We start from the raw sequence: 24,492 nt of genomic DNA on the forward strand, positions 1-24,492 counted from the left end.
ATGTATACAGGGTGCCCATTGTCTGGCTACATAATCTACAGGATGCTTCCACAAAGTCTGGCTACATAATGTAGCCAGACTTTGTGGACACCTTGTATATGGTACTTGTACAGTTTAATCAAGACATTAAAAATGAAAATATCGAAAAAAAAAAAAAAAGTTTATATTGTACATATCCGTTTTGAACTGAAGATCTCCGGAAAAAACAATTTCACTTAATTTGATCGAGTAGTTTTTTTTTGTTTTTTTTTTTTACAGCGGGAAAAACACTTTTTATGACAGCATATTGACGGAAGAGATCTTTGAATTTTTAAATTTTTGTTTGAATTTTTAGAACACACCATGGGTAGATAACTCAATTTAAAACGCCGACACTCCCTCCCCATCTTTCATTCTAGCTTTTCTTCCTAAAAATCGAACCTTTTGCTCGGTATCATAACAAATTGTTTTTTTCGCTGTAAAAAAAAAAAAAAAAATACTTGATGAAATTAAGTGAAAATTTTTTTCCGGAGAACTTCATTTCATAATGGATACGTAAACTTTTTTAGAATATTTTCATTTTTTAATGTCTTGAGTAAATTGTACAAGTATTATATATATATATATATATATATATGCAAACACACATAAGATTGTTGATTTATTTAGTTTTTATAAACGATTATGTGGTATTTTTTTCTTTTTTTTCACTCCCTGAGTGCTTTGAAAGAGAGAAGTTATCTGCCCTTTGTTTATATTCTAGTTGCCTCAACATTTGGGACGTATTTTTTGTAATTATTAACTTATTATTTAAATATTATTATGTGCAGAAAATTAAGTATATATCGTTCTACCCTCTCTGTGTGTGTATATATATATATATATATATATATGATTACTTCATTTAATCATATAAATTAATATCCGAAGATATAATTTTATGCTTACATTTTTCAGTATTTACTTTAACAGTGCTCAATACATAATTAGAGCTAGGTAGTAAGTTATGAAAATATATACGGCAATTAAGCTTCACAGAATATTCCATGTTTCTTTCTCGTGGGAATTTGTCAGCGTATTCGAACCATACGATAAGCCTGAAGAATTCTCATGAGAATGAAACGCAGAATATTTTGTGTAGCTTAATTGCCATATATATTTTCAGAACTTGTTATATATATATATTATAGCAAAAGTACCTGTCATTGACTGGGTTCAAAAACAGCCTACAGAAAATGGACTCTGATTTATGAAAGTATGATAGGTTATGAAAAGGAAGGGTTGTAAAGCGATAGCTTCGAATTCGGGGGTATCAAAACCAAAGAAAAATATGATGAAAGTAAAAATAAAATAGATAAACCCCATAATTTATTATACCATACCTGTTCACACTGAAACACTTATCACAATATTCTGTGGATCTATATTAAAAACCCTTGTTAAACTTTTTGACATATTTCCATTCTATGGAGGTCAGGCGCGAACGAACACCCCATAATTTTATTATACCATATTTCTTCAAACTGAAACATAATTATCAAAGTATACTTACGCAGATAAATATGAAAAGTCTTTATTAAAGTTTGTGCCTATTTCCATTCTATGGAGGCCAGACGCGAACGCAGACCCCACAATTTTATTATACCATCCCTATTTAAGTTAAAACATACTTATTAAAGTATTATTATGTACATCTATATCAAAAACACTTGTAAACGTTTTTTTTTTAATTTTTTTTTTTCCATACTTTGTGGACCAGGCGCGAATGCAGACCCCACAATTTTAATAAACCACCATTCTGCCAGATCAAACATACCCGTTACTGTGTCTCGATACATCTTCTATCATTATATGTAATCAGTTTTTTAAAATAGTCAACCATATAGGAGCCTATTCGTGACCAGACACACACACACAGACATTCAGCTTTATATTTGCTATATATATATATATATATATATATGAATGAAAATTACAATTGAATTTACCAAAATGATCCAAGATGGTAAAATTAAAGTAAATTATAAATATTAAAGAATTAATATTTATAAAATTATCTCAGCCAGATATAAAAGCTTGATAAAACCAAATAGGAAATAGAGCTTATAATATAAGCAAACAGTTAATAAAATATGTTAAAAAAACACTTTGAAATGAGTTAAAAACATATTTAATCTGAAAAGGAAACACTAGATAAATGGATAGTCCTTAATCCGCAGAGTTTCGAAGAAATACTTTCCTTCTCATCAGAGGGTAGGAATTAGCAAAATGCGGGATCAGATTTTGCATGCAGAAGTATTTGATGAAACAACAAGTAAGTCAAAGATCTTACTTGAAAACAAAAAAAGTTAAGCAGAGGGAATATGGTAAAGAAAAAGGTGATTACACACGAATGGATAGTCTGGTGGAAGATAAAAAATCCAGTGACGGTAAAATCCAAATGTAAAACTTCAAGAAAGTTAAAAGAATTTCCATTTGTACAAGTAAAATTTCGTTGGATGATGGGAAGATCATCTTTAGTTAACTATTACGTGTAATTATATTCATGCAGATATTCTACATGATTTATACCTTCAAGTCTCAACATAAAATTCAATGCATGTTTAAAATTACATGTATTTAAAAAAAAAATACAGAAAAGTCTTTATAATGTATATACTCATCATGGAATGAAAATGTCATATTCCAAAAATCACGTAGGTTTAGCTTGTAACTTTTCTATTTGCTTAGTAAATGAAAATATTTAGTTGTCAAAGGTCAACTTAAGATGAATTTTTCCATAGAGCCATGAACCTTCATAAAGTGACAGAAAAACAAGAAGGTGAAAAAAGGATGTTTTTATTGTTTAAGACTTTAGGTTTTGTATAAAAATCTGGACTCCTATGAATTTTTTTTTGTGTGTGTATCGATATTCATATTAAAAACCTTTTTTTCTGTTTATTTAAAAAGAAAATACAATTTTGTTATACATGGATCGTGGAATTACATTCATCAGCAAAAGATCTAGCGAATTTGCATATTTTTTTAAACAGTCATTTTAACTAGCGGGACCTGTGGAAATTCCACAGGGGACACATTCATATGCAATATATTGATGTTGGTATTCTGTATATGTTCAGCGTAAATGGAGATATTATTGTAGCTTTTTTGATTAAACTGCAAAAGTATTTATTTGAGCTAGCAGGGCCGCTGGGCATAGCCCAGTCGTAAAGTACGCTTAAACATGATATTTTAATTCTTGCAGATTTCGTATATATTGTTATAGAGTTAATGTTTTATTGATTTTTATATGTTATAAAGTTATGATTTCAAAAATAAAAAAATATATCTATATGACTTGGGTGCATTAGCTTGAATTGAAACTGAAAGCAAGAAATTCAAGTCCATAACTATTAACTGACTCAGATGTAAGCGTGACACAGAAGATAAAGAAATATACACACGCTATCGTATTAATATATTAATTCCCTGTTAGTTTTTTTGGTTTTCTTATGGGATGATCATCTTTAGTTAACTATTATGTGTAATTATAATCATATAGATATTCTATATGATTTATACTTGCGTAATATTTGTATAAAAAGCTTATAGTAAACGCAAACCTCTTTCTATATATATTTATGTATGCATATATTTGTTTAAAAAATGTTGCCTACCAAACGCCTGTCAGTTTTTGGTCTACAGACATGAAACTTCATATATAGAGGATTCGAACCCATGCAAAACTTTATATCTGGGTAGCCAGGGAAAATCGGTGTAAAAATGAAAATTAAAAAAAAATGAAATTTGCATAATCTTTTAAACATTTATTTTAATTTATTCCATATCAGTTTTTATGGGATTGAAACAAGTGGCTGTTTGTAGCAGCGGGATGTGAGCATGTTTATATAACAATAAACAAGTATTATCAGCTCTTTTTATTGAGCACTATCTAACAACCTCGTTGAATTCACTAGTCCATTATTTTGAATAAAAAAAAACAGAGTATATATATATATATATATATATATATATATATATATATATATATATATATGTGTACTCCTATAAATTTCATTTTTGTGTGTTGCTATTCCTTTTTTCTATTTATGTAAAAAGAAAACACAACCTTGTTATATATTGATCGTGGAATTGCATTCATCTGCAAAAGATCTAGCTAATTTGCATATTCTTTTAAACATTCATTTTAATTAATTCTCTGTTAGCTTTTCAGTTTTCTCATGGGATGATCATCTTTAGTTAACTATTACGTGTAATTATATTCATGCAGATATTCTACATGATTTATACTTGCGTAATATTTGCGTAAAACAGTTATAGTAAACACAAACCACTTCCTGTATATATTTATGCATGCGTATATATTTGTTTAAAAATTTTTGCCTACCAAACTCCTGTCAGATTTTTGTCTACTGACATGAAACTTCATATATAGGATACTCAAACTCATGCAAAACTTTATATTTGGGTTTTAGCCAGAGAAAGTCGGTGCAAAAGTGTGAAAATTAAAAAACGGAATTTGCCAGGTGAAGGTCGAATGACGGCACTATGAATATGCATGCATAACGTAATAGCTATTGGTTCATGTTTTAATTTTTAGCTTTGCAGTAAACATGTCTTCATAGCTGAGGCATTAACGTCAAAGGAAAAAGTAAATTGTAAGCTAAACGTTTTGGGTTTGATTCTTGGTGGTCGTGCGCACTTTTTTGTATGTTCGTGGCGGTTCTCGAAGAGGTTACATTTAGAAGTTTCCTTATACTTCCTAGATTATAATATTTTTTATATACTTCCTAGATTATAATATCTACGATTTGCGTACACACGTCATCTCGACATTTATTTTGATCAACTTTTATAAAATTCACGCTATTCTGTCCTCTCGCGTATTTGTTGGTCTTTTTTGTATAAATAAAGCAAAACTCATTGATAGATAGCCGTCAGTAGCCTTTCGTGCCGGGATGCCTCGAAAGCAATTAGCTTTGATCAATGTGGGGAAAACCCTTCATATCAGACAATTGCTATTCATTTGAGAGTTCCCCCTTTTTCGGGGAAGCTTGGTTTCCCCAACATCGTAGGGAAGCAAAGAAATGAATTAGCGGAAAGCTGAACTGGCCTTCAGCCAACGTTCATTTCTGCACCTGCGTAATCACTTAGCAAGTCAACGTTTTGCTTGATATCACTAAATTTCAACGCTTTTCACTTCCTATGGCCTCGTAGCATAGCGATAAGATGTCAGGTTTTCTTTCACTTTTTTTTCCGCCTTCGGGTTCGAGCCTCCCTCCCTACTAATACTTTTTTTCCTTTTAGACTTCTAGACACCCGGGCAACGCCAGGTAACCCCGATAGTCTATATATATTATATATATATATATACATACATACATATACATATATATATACATACATACATATATATATATATATATATATATATAAAAGGCACGTTTTTGTATGTCCACGAAAGGCTTTTTTTGCAGGGGTTCTCAACGAGGTTACATTTATTTAGAAGTTTCTTTATACTTCCTAGATTATAATATCTACGATTTGCGAACGGACGTCATCTTTACATTTATTTTGATTGACTTTTAAAAAATTCCCTCTATTCCGTCCTTTCAGGTGTTTGTTTCTCTTTTTCGACAAAACTAATCAAAGCAAAGTCATTCACTGGCCTTCTTGGCCGGGACGTCAAGAAAGATAATTAGCTTTGATCAATGTAGGAAAACCCTTTGTATCAGACAATTGCTATTCATTTGGACACTGCCAGAGCTCCCCTTTCTTGTAGGGAGCTGGTTTTCCCCAACATCCTGGGGAAACAAATAAAACGGCAGAAAGCGGGAAGTTTAACTGGCCTGCAGCCAGACTTTCATTTCTGCACCTGCCTGAACACATTCACTTCTGCAAGTCAACTTTTTGATTGACATCATTAAATTTGAACGCTTTTCACTTTCTTTTGGCATCTTAGCGTAGCGGTAAGATGTCAGCTTCTTTTTCACTTTCTTTTCCACTTTCGCGTCACAGGTCCGAGCCTATCTGCTTACTAACACTTTTTTTTGTGTGCTCAACACACACCTCCAAACATCCGGGCAACGCCGGATACCCCCGCTAGTATAAGAATAAATACAGAATCTGCGTTAATCAAAATATTATATTTAAGTGTATTTTATGACCAGGCAATAAAGACATATAAAAATTAAATAAGTTTTTTTATATAGTTTTAAAGGTTAAAAAACTTCCAAGACTATATATATATATATATATATATATATATATATATATATATATATAAATATATACACTGGTAGTCAAATTGAATATTGAAATGCTCATATCTTTGTTTCTATGGGACAAAATTACATGAAAATTTGAAGGCTTTTAAAGATTATAATACTATTCTATGGTTAAAATTTTATGACAATTGGTAAAAATAAAAAACCAACTATATTTTCAAACCAGTAAAATATGGTCAAATTTGTCAACATTTGTATATATAGTGTCCTGGCAGGCCAGCTTCAATTTTGCCTGGAATTTTTTTTTCTTTGCTTAGTTATCTCCTATGTGGCCTTGCCAGGCCACTAATATATATGTGTGTGTGTGTGTGTGTGTGTATTTTTAACGATTTAAATTATTTTCAAATCACATTCCAAATAAATGAAGAAATAAAAAACTAACCTGCAATAAATACTGAATCATGCTGACAAGCAATACGCTCGCATTCGGCCAATTCCGAAGGTGGAAGAGGTGGAAAATTATAAACTCTGAAAATATAAAAATGCGAATAAAAATTTATCTGAATTGGAAATTACATCAACCGAAACGTCGTGAATATAATACTCAAGATGAGAACAGAATCCAATTAATACGAAAATCACGAAATCGCTTAGATAATGTTTTTTTGAATAAAATTGTTGCCACGTGATAACCATTGCTCTGTTTCATTTTCATGTTTCTTTTTAGCAAAACATGCACCGCCATCTCATCGACAGTTTTTTTTTTAAATAATATCTAATATTAATATTATGGAATATTTAATAATATTAATATTGAATAATATTAATATTATTTAATATTAATATTATGGAATATTGATATTATGGAATATTTAATATTATTTAATATTAAATAATATTCATATTATTCAATATTTAATATTAATATTATGGAATATTTAATATTATTTAATATTAAATAATATTCATATTATTCAATATTTAATATTAATATTATGGAATATTTAATAATATTAATATTGAATAATATCAATATTATTTAATATTGATATTATTCAATATTAAATAACATTTAATATTAATATTATGGAATATTTAATAATATTTATATTGAATAATATCAATATTAAATAATATTTGATATTAAATATTATGGAATATTAAATAATATTAATATTAAAAAATAATAGTATTATTTTATATTAATATTATTTAATATTAATATAAAATAATATTTAATAATGATAATATTATTTAATATTAATATAAAAGAATATTTATATTATTTAAAATAATATTAAATAATAATATTATTTAATATTAATATTAAATAATATTATTATTAAATAAAAATTATATCAAACACATTTATGGATTTTACGTCCCCTGGGGACTTTTGGGCCTAAATGAAAGGGGGATGGGGGCAAATGCTGAACTTAGTCATTTTTTTATGCCTCATTCACTGTGCACTCACGGGGGACCATGCATACTTCACTTGTTATTATTACTAGCAGGCTGTCAACCATTGCCCAGGCCTAAAATATGCTTAAAAATGATATTTTAATTTATGAAAATTTTGTATTTATTATTCTCTATTGATTATGATATTGTACCTAATATATAGTAGTGCCCCCCTAGGTGTGTCGAAAATTTCGTGAAAAATATTGAATAATTCCACCCCGTCTTTCCAAGCTTATAACTCCTCGAAAAATGTAATTCAAGCCCTAATTTTTTTTTTCAATTAAAGGAGCAAGGACCTAGGTTTCATTAAAAAAAAAAAAACAAAAAAAAAAAAAAACAAACAACATGGTTTTTTTTTAAAAAAAGGTTTTAAACTTCCGACTTTACAGGTAAATTTCTAAAAAACACTTCTTTTTTTGTTTCAAATTTGAATATATTATTTATTGATCATTTATCTTCAATTTGTGATATATAACACTTTGGTGAGTAAATTAATTATTTACTTTTTAATAGACATTTCAAAATCGGAGGCGTGAAATCATTCGACCCCCTGTCTTTCCAAGCTTATAACTACTCGAAAAATGTAATTCAAGCCCTAATTTTTTTTTTCAATGAAAGGAGCAAGAACCAAGGTTTCATTAAAAAAACAAAAAACAAAAAAAAAAAACAAACAACGTGTTTTTTTTAAAAAAAGGTTTTAAACTTCGGACTTTACAGGTAAATTTCTAAAAAACACTATTTTTTTTTTTAAATTTGAAAATATTATTTATTGATCTTTTATCTTCAATTTGTGATATATAAAACTTTGGTGAGTAAATTAATTATTTACTTTTTAATAGACACTTGAAAATGGGGGGGGGCGTGAATTAAAATAAAAAACGTTTGTCTAAAATATTATTTTCAGTTTATTAGAAAGAGCATAAAATTTCACATTGACACTGAAAATATCGTAAAAATTGAATCAATAGAAAAATTTTGATAGATTTTTAAAGTTTAAAAATTGAAAAATACTGAGCGCATAAAATTCAATTAATTTCATTACTGTTTTTTTTAAAATAAAAAATAAATATTTCTATTACTTTTAAAACAACTTTATTAGTTTACTTTGGAAGTATAATCCATAAAGAAAATAAACAACCCACTTTTAACAGAGAAATTACGAGTTTTTTATATTTTATTCGCAGTTTCGTGTTAGGGGTGTCAAAAATTCCTACAAAAATTCTGATACACCTAGTGCCCCCCACCATACTGGTGTGGAAGAGCCAGATGAAGCTAACAGTTGCTTCTACTCCATCTATAAATTTGTTCACCATCTCAAAATTGACCATGTTCTTATATTGCAACTAGCAGGGTGCTCAGCATTGCCCGGCCATAAAATATGCATAAATATTATATTTTAATACAAAAACTAAAACATGCGTATGCGAGTATTACGTTTTTTTTCTAAACAGTTTACTTCTTGTAAGTAAAAAAAAATACTTGAGCTGAGATTGAAACTGAAACCGTACGACATTGAGTCAAGTATGATAACCATTACACCAGCTTGACATGATCTTTATGAACTATTTACCAACCGATTTATTCTTAATATAAAGAAGCTTTCATGTTTCACGGCCGTGCATTCACAGTCACGAAACAGTCGAAAAACAGATAAAAATCCAGTCACACTCACGTACCAATTTTTCAATTTTGACCCCTTTTTTTTTCTGGATGAAAACAAATTTAAAAGTTTTCCACACGTGTGAATACACTGCGGCATGAGCATTCGAGTATTTCCTGATATTCTTATGCGTTGACCTATATTTTCGTTCATTTTTTTTTTTTTTTTAGATTAAATTTAACTTTTGATGCATTTCAAAACTGGAAGTCATTTGCAAAGTCAAAGCCAATCCATATACAACTGTTCAAGAACTTGCTTCTGAATCAAATGTAACGCATACGATGATTTCCAATCGCTTGAGAGAGATCGGAAAGATGAATAAGCTTGATAAATGGGCGCCCCATGAATTAAATGACAACCAAAAGAAACGCTGTTATGAATTGTCGTCTTCCCTTCTTTTATGCAACAAGAGCGACCTGTTTCTCAACTGGGTTGTGACTTGCAATGAAAAGTCGGTTCTTTGCAACAACCCGTGATGCTCAGCTCAGAGGTAAGACACCAACGAACCTCCACGACACAAACAAGACCCAACATTAGTTAACAGAAAAGGCCCAATTCTCTTCTATAGCAATGCTCGGTTGTGACTTGCAATGAAAAGTCGGTTCTTTGCAACAACCCATGACGCTCAGCTCAGAGGTAAGACACCAACAAACCTCCACAACACTTCCCAAAGTCAGAATTGCACCAAAAGAAGGTCATACTGATTGTTTGGTGGTCTACAACCAGCCTCATCCATTATAGTTTTTTTTTAAATACAGGTGAAACCATTACGCCAAGAAGTACTGTCAACAAATGGATGAAATGCATCAGAAACTTCGGCAAGAAGACCCAACATTAGTCAACAGAAAAGGCCCAATTCTTTTCCATGACAATGCCCGACTGCACGTGGTTAAACCAACCTTGAAGAAGCTGAACAAATTGGGCTACAAAACTGCCTCAACCGCCATACTCTCTAGACCTCTCACCTACTGACTATAACTTTTTCAAGCATCTCGACAACTTTCTGCATGAGAAATGCTTAAAAACCTAAGCGATATCAAAACGCTTTCAACGACTCCGTTGCCACCAGAACGCAAGATTTTTATGCTACTTGCATAAATACAAAATAAAAGTATGTTGATTCTGGTGGTGCTTATTTCGATCAATAAATTTTTGTTTGAGTCGAGATATATTTACCTGAATTTAAAAGTTAAAAACTGCAAAGAACTTTCTTGTCAACCTGATAGCAAAGACATTTAAATTTATTTTTTATATAATTAAAAACTTTTATATAATTTATGACTTTTATATAATTTATGACTTTTATATAATTTAAAACTTTTATATAATTTAAAACTTTTATATAATTTAAAACTTTTATATAATTTAAAAATTTTACAGTTTATAACTTTTATATAATTTAAAACTTTTATATAATTTAAAACTTTTACAATTTATAACTTTTATATAATTTTTAACTTTTGTATAATTTATAACTTTTATATAATTTATAACTTTATATAATTTATAACTTATATATAATTTTTAACTTCTATTTCATGGAAACAAAATGTATTGGACAGAAAAACAAATACAGCACAAAAAAAAAAGATTAGTTGGACCAAAAGTTCATAACTACCATATATATTTTCTCAGTTTTTATAGCAAGAGGAAAAGTATCCAAATGAAGTTGTTACAGACTGTTTATATACACTCACTATTATGTATGTATAATATATTTTAACGCAAACCATTACCCTAAAACATGAATCGAGATCCTCCATCAAAGTATTGAAATCCTTTTGATACTGTTGTGTTCGGAGAAATGTGATGTCAGGATTACTGGATATTCTAATAACAGGCACGTTTGCATTTTAACATTTGATTCAGTAGGTAGAAACATTAAATTATTTCCAGACGATATTGAGAGTCCATGTTGCTTGTCTTTTTCCCTGCCTCTAGAACTCTCCAGTCTTTTTAGGTCCGATAACTTTCTTTATTTAGTTATTCCCTTTGTTATCGCTTTAACAGATACTTATTCATTATGAGTACTTTTTTTTAAACGTGGTTGCCCCTCAGAGAATGAGAATGGCCCCCAAATTACTTTCCCCCCCTTTTTTTTTTGTGGACTGATGAGGTTCCAGAAGAAAGACATGAACTTGGTATTTAATGAAAACAAAATGTATTTTTTTTTTTTACATGGTAGTCACCACTTATCAAAGCCCGGAAGCCACTCGAGGATAAGGGTTATTGTGTGTACAGTAATCAATGGGATAATATCGTAGTAATTGCTAGTAATGGAGATTTGATAAAGTGTCTTACTTAAGGGGTCGGTTTATCAGGAATTTGTTTATGTTGAACTTGAAGACATCCAAGTTGTAGTCAGGTGGGAAACAGGCAAATGGGAGAGAGTTCCACAAGCGTGGAGTTCTAAGAAAGAAGCTTTGTTGATGGAATATTCGTTTTGATTTAGGCACAGATAAAGAGTGGGGAAAATTACTGACAGTGGTTTCAGTTAGATGAGTGTTTTTCGTGAAAGATTGGCGAGGGAGTACCAAAGATTGGAGCTCAGACAAGCACTTGCCATGGAAATAACGATAAAACAAAGACAGGCTCGCAACGTCTCTTCTGTAGGAGAGAGGCTGCAAGGAAGAGAAAAGGTCATCCCCTACTAGGCCACGAAGTCTATTTTGTACTCTGTCAAGGCAGGATAGGCTTTTTGTATTGAACAGAAGACATATACAGCACAATAAAATGATTGGTTGCACATCTAACTACTAAATGATCATAACTACCAAGAGGTATATTCTCCCAGTTTTTATAATAAAAGGGGTTCATTGTTATCAAAAGTTTTTATAATAAAAGGGGTTCATTGTTATCAAAAGGGGACTTGCTATGAAGGAGGGGACGTGAGAGGAAGTGGAACTGAAAGCTAGGTGCTTATAATTCAAAAGCAAAAATATTTTCCTTCGCTGAAATCTTTAAAACATGCAAAATCATCTCATCAACAGTTTTTTTTAAAATAATAGTTTAGACATTTATATATTCATTTTTTATATAATTTATAATGTTAATTTTATATAATTTATAACGTTAATTTTACGTAATTTATTATGTTAATTTTATATAATTTATAACGTTAATTTTATGTAATTTATTATGTTTATTTTATATAATTTATTACGTTAATTTTATATAATTTATAACGTTAATTTTATATAATTTATTACGTTAATTTTATATAATTTATTACGTTAATTTTATGTAATTTATTACGTTAATTTTATATAATTTATTATGTTAATTTTATATAATTTATTACGTTAATTTTATGTAATTTATTATGTTAATTTTATGTAATTTATAACGTTAATTTTATATAATTTATAACGTTAATTTTATGTAATTTATTATGTTTATTTTATATAATTTATAACGTTAATTTTATATAATTTATTACGTTAATTTTATATAATTTATTACGTTAATTTTATGTAATTTATTATGTTAATTTTATGTAATTTATAACGTTAATTTTATGTAATTTATAACGTTAATTTTATGTAATTTATTATGTTTATTTTATATAATTTATAACGTTAATTTTATATAATTTATTACGTTAATTTTATGTAATTTATTATGTTAATTTTATATAATTTATAACGTTAATTTTATATAATTTATTACGTTAATTTTATGTAATTTATTACGTTAATTTTATATAATTTATAACGTTAATTTTATATAATTTATTACGTTAATTTTATATAATTTATTATGTTAATTTTATGTAATTTATTACGTTAATTTTATATAATTTATTACGTTAATTTTATATAATTTATTACGTTAATTTTATATAATTTATTACGTTAATTTTATATAATTTATTATGTTAATTTTATATAATTTATTACGTTAATTTTATGTAATTTATTATGTTAATTTCATGTAATTTATTACGTTAATATTATTTTAACGGAAGAGAGGTTACAATTAACATTATGAAATCAGCACAATTGCAGTAAATCCCGGTTATTTTTGTTCAATTTGACCAAGAATTTTTTTTTAATTTTGTTCATTAAATCAACATCTTTCACTTATCCAAGCAGAATTGCAAAGCCGGAAAGTATAAAGTCTGAATATGAGGATTCCAAGAATTCTGATTCAAACTCTGTATTTAATTTTTATTTTTACAAGCGAATCACTTATCAAGGCTCAGAGGACACTCGAGGATAATGGTTAAAGAGTGTACAGTAGTCAATGGGACAATATCATAGTAATCGTTAGAAATGTAAATTTGGTAAATTGGATTACTTAAGGGGAACGGCTCATCAAGAACTTGTTTACATTGGACTTGAAGACAGCCATATTGTAGTTCCTATTTACAATGCCTCCCCACGGGACAGAGTTAGACACCAGGGCCGTTTTTTAATGTGGAGAAAAGGAACAAAAATAAAAATTGTCTCAGCCGTGAAGGATTTCTCCTCTACTGATAGAGAACAAGAAATTGAAGTGCATTATCTGAAGAACAGATACTACACTTTGCTCTTGTCCTGAAGGCCAAGGTTGTGAACAGCCATATTGTAGTTAGCTGGAAAGCAGGGAAATGAAAACAAAATATATTGGACAGAAAGACAAATACCGCACAATAAAAAGATTAGTTGCACGGCAGTCTAACTATAAAATGTTGATAACTACCAAAAGCTTTATTCTCTTGGTCTTTATAATTAGGGCTTAATAGGGATTCATATTTAATTCAAAAATGAGCACAATTTTAACCATATTCAACCATCAATTTGGCATAAAACACTCATTCTAAGTCAACAGGTTATAACTTTTGTCCATTTTTAACCTTTGTTAAAAAGTTGAGCATCTTGTAATTCACAAAATGAGAGATCGACTTAAATCATTTCAAATAAACTAGCCTTGGTGCTCAGCGTTGCTCGGGTGTTTGAAGGTGTGTGTTAGCAAAAAAAAAAATAAATAAATAAAAATTGTTAGTAGCCAGGCTCGAACCCGTGACGCAAAGGCGGAAAAGAAGTGAAAGAAAGTCTGACGTCTTACCACTACTCCATGACGTGACTGGAAGTTAAAATTAGGCAAAGTCAATCCAACCGATAATAATGACTTGCAAAAATGGCTTGCAAAAAAATCGCCCCCTCCTTGTAGAAAACTGCCCAGTTGAGGGTGACAGAATTAATGTTTTTGGCCAATCTTTCGATATTTGCCGTCCGAGACATCGAGCTTCAAAACAATACTGATCTTGTGAAAATCTGTCAAAAGTTTTAGACAAACATACGTGGTCACATGTATACGTTATTGTTGTGGACTGATGAGCGTCTAGAAGAAAGACACGAATTCAGTATTTAATGGACACAAAATATATTGGAAAGAAAGATAAATACTGCAACATTAAAAAGATTGGTTGCACGTCAGTCTAACTACCAAATGTTCAACTAACTACCAGGAGGTATATTCTCCCAGTCTTTATAATAAGAGGAAGAGTTTGTTGTTATCCATAAGGTGGCCACCACAACAAACTCTTTTCACTCTAATTCCACATCTCTAACTATTGATAGGAGTATTTGGTTTGAAAAAAAGTTTTTTTCTGATTTGCCTTAAAAGCAAAGAACCTAAATTCTATCCTGAGTTTTTATTTAATCCGTAGACGGGATCCTAACTGATACTACAATGGCAGAACAAAATTGGTATGGGATTTGTGATAACTTAAAAGAGTAACTGCACTCCCTGAAAGCTTCCCAATTACGAATGATTTTTCAAAGTGGCGACTAGAAATAATGAAACATCTTTTGGTGATTGTATTTCTTTCGCTGACAATCTTCCAAAGCTCACTACTGAGTGAAAAATATCTTTTCAACTTTTTTTTTTTTAATAAAACGAACAAAGTTAAATTATTTAAACAAAAGTTTAATAGAACAATATACTTCTTTTTTTTTTTAACGAAGGCTTTTAAAAAAAAAAAAACACATCTGAAGAAATTTCAGGTATCAAATGAAAATTTGTTGTAGATTTTGAATTACACTTGTTAAAAAGAAACAAAAAACACAGAAAATATATACATACAGGATCTAGATGTGTGGGTAGATTGATATATTAGATAGGTAGGAATATTTAAAGACTAAAACGGAAATTGCAGATAAAAAACCGGCCAAGCAAAGAAGAAATAAATTAAAATAAAGGATTATTAAGTCATAAAGTATTAAGAAAGTATGTTGAAAAAAAAAAAAAACATAGAAAAGTCTTTATGATGTACATACTCATCACAGAAATGAGATGCCATAAAATCATGTCATATTCTAAAAATCATATGGGTTTTAATAAAATGAACTGAAGTTAAATTATTTAAACAATAAAAGTTTAATAGAACAATATATTCTTTTTTTTTAACGAAGGCTTTTTAAAAAAAATATCTGAAGAAATTTCAGGTATCAACAGAAAATTTGTTGTAGATTTTGAATAACATTCGTTAAAAAAAACAAAAAACAAAAATAAAACACAGAAATGAGATGCCATAAAATCATGTCATATTCCAAGCTTCTAGGTTTGACCTTTACTCCTAATCTGAAATGGAACACGTACATCAAGTCTGTTGCCAAGGTCGCTGGAAAGATGGTGGGATCCTTCTACTGCTCCAGAAGATATCTCACTACTGATGCAATTCTCTATCTATATAAAAGCCAAGTACGTCCAAGGATGGAATACTGTTGCCATATCTGGGCAGGAGCTGCTAAAAACAGCCTATCCTGCCTTGACAGAGTACAAAATAGACTTCGTGGCTTAGTGGGGGATGCCCTTTTCTCTACCCTGCAACCTCTCTCCCACAGAAGAGACGTTGCGAGCCTGTCCTTGTTTTATCGTTATTTCCATGGCAGATGCTCGTCTGAACTCCAATCTCTGGTCCCCCCCTCGCCAATCTTTCACGAAAAACACCCGTCTAGCTGAATCCACTGTGAAAAATTTCCCCCACTCTATATCTGTGCCTAAATCAAAACGCGGATTCCATGAACAAAGCTTCTTTCTTAGAACTGCACGCCTGTGGAACTCTGTTCCGTCTGCCTGCTTCCCTCCGGACTACAACTTGAATGTCTTCAAGTCCAATGTTAACAAATTCCTAATGAACCGCCCCCTTAAGTAAACACTTCAGCAAATCTCCTCACTAACTTAATGTACTTGCAATAACTCTTATCCCTGAGTGGCTTCCGGGCCTTTATAAGTGGTGATCACTGTGTAAAAAAAAAAAAAAAAAATCATGTGGATTCGGCTAATAAACGAAAATATTTAATTACCATGTTTTGCTGAAACACGTGAGTGGTGGCAGTTTGTTTTTAGATTTTTTTTTACAAACGAGTCACCATCATGTTGCTGCGATGGATGCTTGACCAACAGAATGGGGGGGGGGCAGAAAATATCTCAGGCCATTGTAGTCAGCTAGGAAGCAGTCATGTGATATTGTGTCCTGCAGACAGGTAATCCTTGGAAAGAAACCTTGCTTGTGGAAGTTTTATTTAGTTTTAGGTATGCAAATAAATGAAAATTATTTACTGTGGTTGCAGCTAGACGAGTTCTTGTTGGAACTGTTTTACAAGAGTGAACCATTAATTCCCTTCTTGATTTTGGGGTAGTGGGGTTGGGTAGAGGCAAACACCTTGACCAAGGGTGTCCAAGGCAGTCATGTGACACAAGCCACCATAAAAAAATAAATTTATCTTACCTTTTATAAATACTATCTACAGTTGAAGATATAGCTCTTGCTACATTTGTACGGCTATATAATTCCCAGTCAACCTGAAATACAAATAAAAAACATTACACAAATGATAATAACCAATGCGATCAAAAAAAACATTAAAAATAAATATATCATATTATTAAAAGATTATATTTATCTATATATATATATATATAGTAGCATTTCAGCCCGGCGTTGCAACGATTTGACTTTTGAGAACTCTACCAAACTCCTCCGACAATTTTGGGTCTAAACACTTGAAATTTCACATATAGGTTCTTTGGACATGGATCTAACTTAATAATTTGATTAGAGCCTAAAACAATAAATATTAAGGGGTCATAATAGGGATCAAAGTTAAAAAAATAACCGCTTTTTTTTTTTTTTTTTTTTTTTTGCTGCTCAAAATACACCTCCAAACACCCGGGCAACGCCGGGGTGAAATGCTAGTATATATATAAAAGTGAACATGTCTGTGTCTGTGTGTCTGTGTACATTTCCCTACGCCAAAAATTTTGTCAATTTTAAGTCTACAGACTCGAAATTTGATATACAGGGTACTGAGATTTAGGAAAATCTTTGTAATCCATTTTCGGCCAGAAATTTGGCTGTTAAGGGGTCAAAGTTCAACGATTTGACCTTTGAGAACTCTACCAAACTCCTCCAACAATTTTGGGTATAAACACTTGAAATTTCACATATAGGTTCCTTGGACATGGATCTAACTTAATAACTTGATTTGAGCCCAAAACAATAAATGTTAAGGGGTCATAATAGGGGTCAAAGTTTTAAAAAAATCTACTCAGACAATTTCTGATCTAAACATTTGAAATTTTACATAAAGGGTATTCAGAGATAGGGCAAGCTTTTTAATCGGTTTGGGTCGAAAATTTTTTAGTTACCAATATATAAATGTATGTATGTAGCATGTCTGCCTAAAACTTTCGACACAGGCGATGGATTTTTACAAGATCAGTATCGTTTTGAAGTTCGACCTTTCAGACGACAAATATCGAAAAATTGGCTAAAAACATTAATATCTTCACCTTCAACCTAGCACTTTTCTACAGGGTGGGGGGGGGGGCGCTTTTTTCGTCGATATTTTCGAAAGTCATCCTCTCCTTTCGATTGTCTAGCCTTAATTTAAACCTATGTCACTTCTGGTTTGGCGGTGGTCATAACAGCAAAGACGTCGGATTTTTTTCCCCCTGTTCTTTTCCTCCTTCGCGGTACGGGTTTGAGCCTGCCTTTCTACTACCACTTTTTTTTTTTTTTTTTTTTTTTTGCTCAACACACACCTCCAAACACCCGGGCAAAGCGGGGCACCCATGCTAGTATATATATATAAACTGAAGAATAAAGAGAACTCAAACCTTTTTAGTCTTTCTTTTGCGGAAGATGTCTGGATGAAGGTCAGATCTGAAAAAAAAAATATATATATAAAAGAAAATTAGAATAAAGGAATACACAGACATTTTTTTAACAAAAAGACAAAAATTAAACTCGTGTTTGAAGAAAAAAAAAAACTTAGAAATAATGCAAAAATTTTATTTTTCTGTTTTGAATATTCCTCATCAAATTGAATTCTTTGGATGCTGGACTCATAAAACCCAGAAAAAAAAACAAAAAAACATGTTCATCCCCTTTAAAATCGATATATGAAGTAATGCCTCCTATTTTTTATTTATCAAAAAAAAAAAAAAAAAAATATGATGATTCATTGAATATGGATTATCGTCCATCATAAATGGAGAAAAAAATGTCCCAGTGTGTTATTTGTAATAAAGTTTTGACAAATGATTCTGTGAAACCAGCAATGATGAAGACAACATTTGCAAACATCGTCATTACAAAGAAAAGAACAAAAAATTTTTTTACACCGTGGAAATGCTCTTAAAAAGTTAAAGATGTTTTCAACAGAAGATTTAAAAAAGGTTGTTTAATTCTCTCCCACTGCAAGAACTTAGACTCCAGGGTTGGAAAGTGGGATTGAGAAGTCAGCGCCCTTGGGAAGGAGCACTCTGACCTGCAAAAAGTGCCTGGACAACCCCGTCAGCATTCCCCGGTGAGAGCACCTCTGGCAATTAGCAATAAACTAACCCATTCTCAGGGAGAGAAGACAAAGCCTCGAAGGATGAATCTCCCAGAACTGCACAGAACTAAACTTCTACTGCAAAATCAATAGGAACCAGATCATTACAAGAACCCTTGCTACATAGTGAAGAGGTGGGATTTTGCTGTTTGTCGGGTTTGTCAGGGATATTTATGTTAGGGGAGGGAAGGGAGTTGCATAAATTTAGTAAGTTCGTTGGAACACATTCATTGAAATCTAATATATAAAAAGCTATATTTCTGCCTGTCTGTCTCCATATTTTCAAACTCTATCTCTTCCGAAACTAAAAGTCTCAGAGTGGCGCTAGGGACCTCAAATGATCGGATCTTTTATGGGCCGTTCTTTTCTGGGTCTTTAGCCGGTTTAAATAGATTTTAAGGCGTCAAAAATGGTTCAAAATTGAAAAAAAATTGTTATACATTTTGTACATTCATCTTTTATTTTAAATTTTTAATCAGTTTCTACGCGTGTCACGTTGGTACAATGGTAACGTCACCAGCTTTGAATGCTACGGTTTTGGTTTTAGCCGATGGCATCCAAATACTTTTTTTTTTTACTTTTGAAATCCCGGCTCTATAATAATATATACGAAATCTGGACAAATTAAAATATCATATTTAAGCGTATTTTATGACCGGGCAAAGCCGGGCACCCCTCGCTACTAATGCATATAGATTTAATCGTTTATTCAATATGGATGTTATTGATGAATCAGGGGTGTAGGATAAGTAAACACTTTATACCTAGGTATTTCAAAGCCTAATGCTTCTCATCAGAAGAGGAGAGAAGATGCTAGGTAACATATTAAAGATGTGATGTCTAGTGATAGCTACATTAGGAGCAAATTAATGGGGCATGAGAGGAAAAAGATAATACATTAAAACTGTGGAAGGGGGAGGGAAATAGGAGAACTACAGTGCTCTATGTGATAGAGGAGGAGGATAGCTGATATTACAAAATGAAGATAGGTGGATACTATGTATGTCATGGTGGGGGTATGAGGTGAGTGTTCACTTTTTTTGTTTTAATTTTCTTATCACTTTGATTTTGCTGGAGATGGGGCATTCTACCGGATGCCAGACATTCTCCCATTAGTTTAGTTACCGATTCTAACCGTCCCTTTAAGTGCTATTGTTTGTATTTCTCTTGCACTTAGTTCACAGGGTATATTCGCCAGATAGTTTTTGAAATTCTTTTTAATTAGCCCGGTTGCTCCTATAATGATTGTTATGATGGATATCTTCTTAAGATTCCGGTTTCTTTTCATGTTGTACATAAGTCCTTGGTATTTTGTTATTTACTCTGCCCTGTTCAGGCCAGCATCATTAGGAACACTTACTTCAACTAGGGTTGCTACTTTCTCTTGTCCTATATAAATATGGACAAATTAAAATATCATATTTAAGCGTATTTTACACCTAGGCAAACCCCCCTCCCTCCCCTCCCCAATACATATAAAACAAGCACAAACATGCAATATTGCAATGATGCAACACGCGCTGTTTTCACTGTTCCCATGTCTACTCTGACCTCGTAGTGCCTGTCATTTTTTTTTTGTTTAATCTGTAAATTGAAAACTGGAATACTTACAAAAAACTGCATTCTCTGTCGGAATGTTTATAAGCAAAATTGATTTGCACTTCAAAGGGACTCTGAAAAAAAATGAAGAAAAAAACAATTCATTAACTGAAGAAAACCTCAATATATTTTATCTAATTTATAAAACTCACTATATCTGTCTTCCTCCATTTTTTTCAACGTGCATCTCCTTTGAGATGCAAGATTGCAAAGTGGCGTGAGGCACGTCAAATGACTCCATTTTTTGTGAACCATTGCTTTATAAGTTTTTAGCAGGTAACAATAGCTGCTAAGTGGTCAAAATGTCAGAATGCTAATAAACAAAATTGATTTGCACTTTAAAAAGACTCTGGAAAAGAAAAAAGTGGTGCAACTTTCCTTTAACGTGTTGTCCGACCCAATCGTGTAATTCTAAAGGCCTTTCAGGGAAAAAAACATTATTACGTGCTTACGTGTCATTTTGAAATTAGTATGGATTCAAAAAACTTATGAAAAATGTGCTAGATCTAATTTTCGGAAAAAAAAATGTGAAAGAGATATTGTCATCAGTAAAATGCAGTTATCGCCACTGATTTTTTTTTTTTTTTTTTTTACAAAGGCATCACCACATTATCAAGGCCAAGAGGCCACTCAAGGATAAGGGTTAAAGAGTGTACAGTAGAAATTGGTCAATATAGTAATCATTAGTAATGAAAATTTGGTAAATTTAATAACTTATATGGAACGGCTCATCAAGAACTTATTTACGTTAGACTTGAACACAACCATATTGTAGTCAGCCGGAAAGCAGGAAAACGGAAGACAATTCCACAGGCGTGCAGTTCTAAGAAAGAAGCTTTGTTCATGGAATCTACGTTTAGGTTTAGGCACAGATAAAGAGTGGGGGAAATTATTGATAGTGTGAATAATAGATATATATTAAAAATTTTGACTCGTGCGCTAGAAAGCTACTAATGCCCGAAAGTATCCTGTACCTCTATAAGGTCACCATTCGCCCATGTATGGAGTATTGTTGTCATATTTGGGCTGGTGCATCTGCTACTAGTCTCTCGCTTCTGGACAAGGTTCAAAAGAGAGTTGCCAACCTAGTAGGTCCTGAACTGTTATCTAAGCTTCAGCCTCTATCCCATCGACGAAATGTTGCATCCCTCTGCCTGTTCTACAAGTACTTTAACGGTGAATGCTCTGACGAACTGCAAGCACTTGTACCTCCTCGACATAAATACCCCTGACAAACCCGACAAGCAGCTAAATCCCACGCCTTCACAGTAGAGATCCACGTGGAATCTACGTTTAGGTTTAGGCACAGATAAAGAGTGGGGGGAATTATTGATAGTGTTTACAGCTAGACGAGTGTTTCTTGTGAAAGTTTGGCGAGGGGGGACCATAGATTGAAGCTCAGTTGAACACTTTCCATGAAAATAACGATATTTCGATCTTCTGAAGGGTTACTTTACAGGGGAAAAATTTGCAATTTCAAAAAACTCTATTTTTACTTATAGTTCCTATTTACTTGCCTCCCCGCGAGGGCAGAGTTAGACACAACGCTGGTTTTATAATGTGCGGAAAATCCAGCTCCCCAAAAAGGGTCACTCTGGATAGGAACAAAAATAAAAATTGATTCAGTCTAGAAGGATTTCTCCTCCACTGATCCAGGGAAGAAAAGGCAAAGTGTAGTATCAGAACAGATACTACACTTTGCTCCTAGCCAAAAGGCCAAATAGTTTTTACTTATAATTATTTTTCTACTAAACCAGTTTTCATAATTTTTGGAATTTTCAGCATCACACGTGAGTACGTAATGTTCTCCGAAATGCATTTTTTCTGAAGACGCAGTAAGAGTTGCAGTAAAAAAGCAAAGAATTCATTATTAATCGAAGAAAACCTCAAAATGTTAATCTAATTTATAAAACTCGCCATGTCTGTCTGTCGCCATTTTTTCAAAGTGCATCTTCACTGAGATGCAAGATCCCAAAGCGGCACGAAGCATGTCAAATGACTGCATTTTTTTGTGGACCATTGCTTTATAGATTTTTTTTAACTGGTAAAAATAGCTGCTAAGCAGTCAAAATTTAAAAAAGTTGGAACTAGGCAGGCGTAAATTTACTAAACGTGTTATTTGTGTTTTCACCAAGTAAGCCTCTGCTCGGCTTTGAGTAGGATTGAAACCGCTATCTTCAGAAACGTGGTGAAACGATAAGAACTACGGAAGGCAGTAATTGTTGAGGATGCAGTTAGGAGATTCGGAGTTCCTATCCTGTCACGGTTACCAAAACGCTGTGACACAACAACTAAAAAAAGATGAGGATAATAGTCGTCAATTAAATAAATTAATAAATATTTCTCATCTCAATAATGAATTCTAATTAAAAGCTTTTGGGGCCCGTTGCACAGTGGATAGAGATGAATCTATTCTGCCCTTAACTCATCAAAAGAAATAACAACTATTAATCCACCAAAAGAAAATCAAATGTATTTGGGCATATATATTATTTTAATTGGAATTGATTATTGAGATGAATTATTATTTATATTAATTTACTTATTGCGGACTATATTATTCTCATCTTTATTAGTTGTTGTTGCACGATGTTTCGGCCAACTATTCCTCTGGCCTTCGTCAGGTGGTAACCGCGACGGATAGGAACTTTGAATCTCCTAACTGCATTCTCAGCAATCACTGCTATCTGTAGTTGTTGTCGTCTCGCCACGTTTTTGGCCAAGTAAGCCTCTGGCCGGCTTTGGGTAGGAGTGATCGCCCTTCGGGGCCCGTGGCACAGTAGATAGAGACGTTGAATTTCTACGGTTCCAAGTGAGCATTGTCTGAAGATAGCGGTTTCAATCCTACCCAAATCCGGCCAGAGGCTTACTTGGCCAAAACATGGTAAGACAACAACAACTACGGATGGCAGTGATTGCTGAGGATGGAGTTAGGAGATTCGGAGTTCCTATCTCGTCGCGGTTACCACCTGATGAAGGTCAGAGGAATAGTTAGCCAAAACGCTGTGACACAACAATAACTAAAAAGTCTGCAGTAAATTAATGAAAAAGTACCTGACAGACTTAGATTCAGTCCTTCTTTCCTTCTTCGTCAGTTTCTATCTCTCACTCTTACTTCATCAATATCTTTCTTTTCTTCTTCATTTATTTTCGTTCTTTTAGAATTATCTCAAATGGGGAGGGGTCTTTTGTACCGTCTTACACCCAATCCACCGTCACATGAACAAATGCTAAGTTTCTGAATTTTTTAGATGATTTTATTATTTATTCATATTATTTGGAATCTTCAGACTACTCATGGATAGCGGCGCAGTGGTAAGAGTACTTGGAAAAATCAATTGTAAAAAGTGACATGCTCCTGAACGTTGCAGGTTCAATTCTCAGTGTAAGCGAACAGAAAATACAATTGCGAATTACTTAGGGTCTCTATTCACTCATGGCTGACGGAACAAGATCAAGTAAATAAAGAGTTTTGTTCAAAATTCTGCCCAAATTCCCGAGTTTGACAGAAATGATCCAGAGTTCGACAAGGTACACCTGCAGAAGGTCAGAGGTTACATCGACCGAAACGTTGTGAAAATGACACTCAAGATGAGAACAGTAGTCCGAGGAATCCAAATAATATGAATGAACAAATGCATTTTCCCAAAATGGAAATTATTCAATCGGTCATTCACTTTAAATGACATGCGCCGGTTACAAAAGCCAGAAGACTCAATCCTTATTCACACAATGCCGT

The 24,492-nt window shown here is 32.0% G+C and overlaps 1 protein-coding gene across 1 annotated transcript in view; it reads right to left on the bottom strand.

The window, feature by feature from the left end:
• Positions 1 to 24,492, bottom strand: part of LOC145260685 (tRNA pseudouridine synthase Pus10-like) — a 91,371-nt gene that overhangs the window by 47,069 nt on the left and 19,810 nt on the right. Inside the window, exons 7-10 of the mRNA XM_080119070.1 lie at positions 20,766 to 20,827; positions 18,436 to 18,481; positions 17,045 to 17,118; positions 6,649 to 6,734 (exon numbers count right to left, since the gene is read on the bottom strand). Coding sequence (XP_079975196.1) covers positions 6,649 to 6,734; positions 17,045 to 17,118; positions 18,436 to 18,481; positions 20,766 to 20,827 — 268 coding nt within the window. The remainder of the gene's footprint in view (positions 1 to 6,648; positions 6,735 to 17,044; positions 17,119 to 18,435; positions 18,482 to 20,765; positions 20,828 to 24,492) is intronic.

Source organism: Euprymna scolopes, chromosome 36 (genome assembly GCF_053919585.1).
Source record: "Euprymna scolopes isolate OS-2025 chromosome 36, ASM5391958v1, whole genome shotgun sequence".
Taxonomy (NCBI): Eukaryota; Metazoa; Mollusca; class Cephalopoda; order Sepiida; family Sepiolidae; genus Euprymna; species Euprymna scolopes.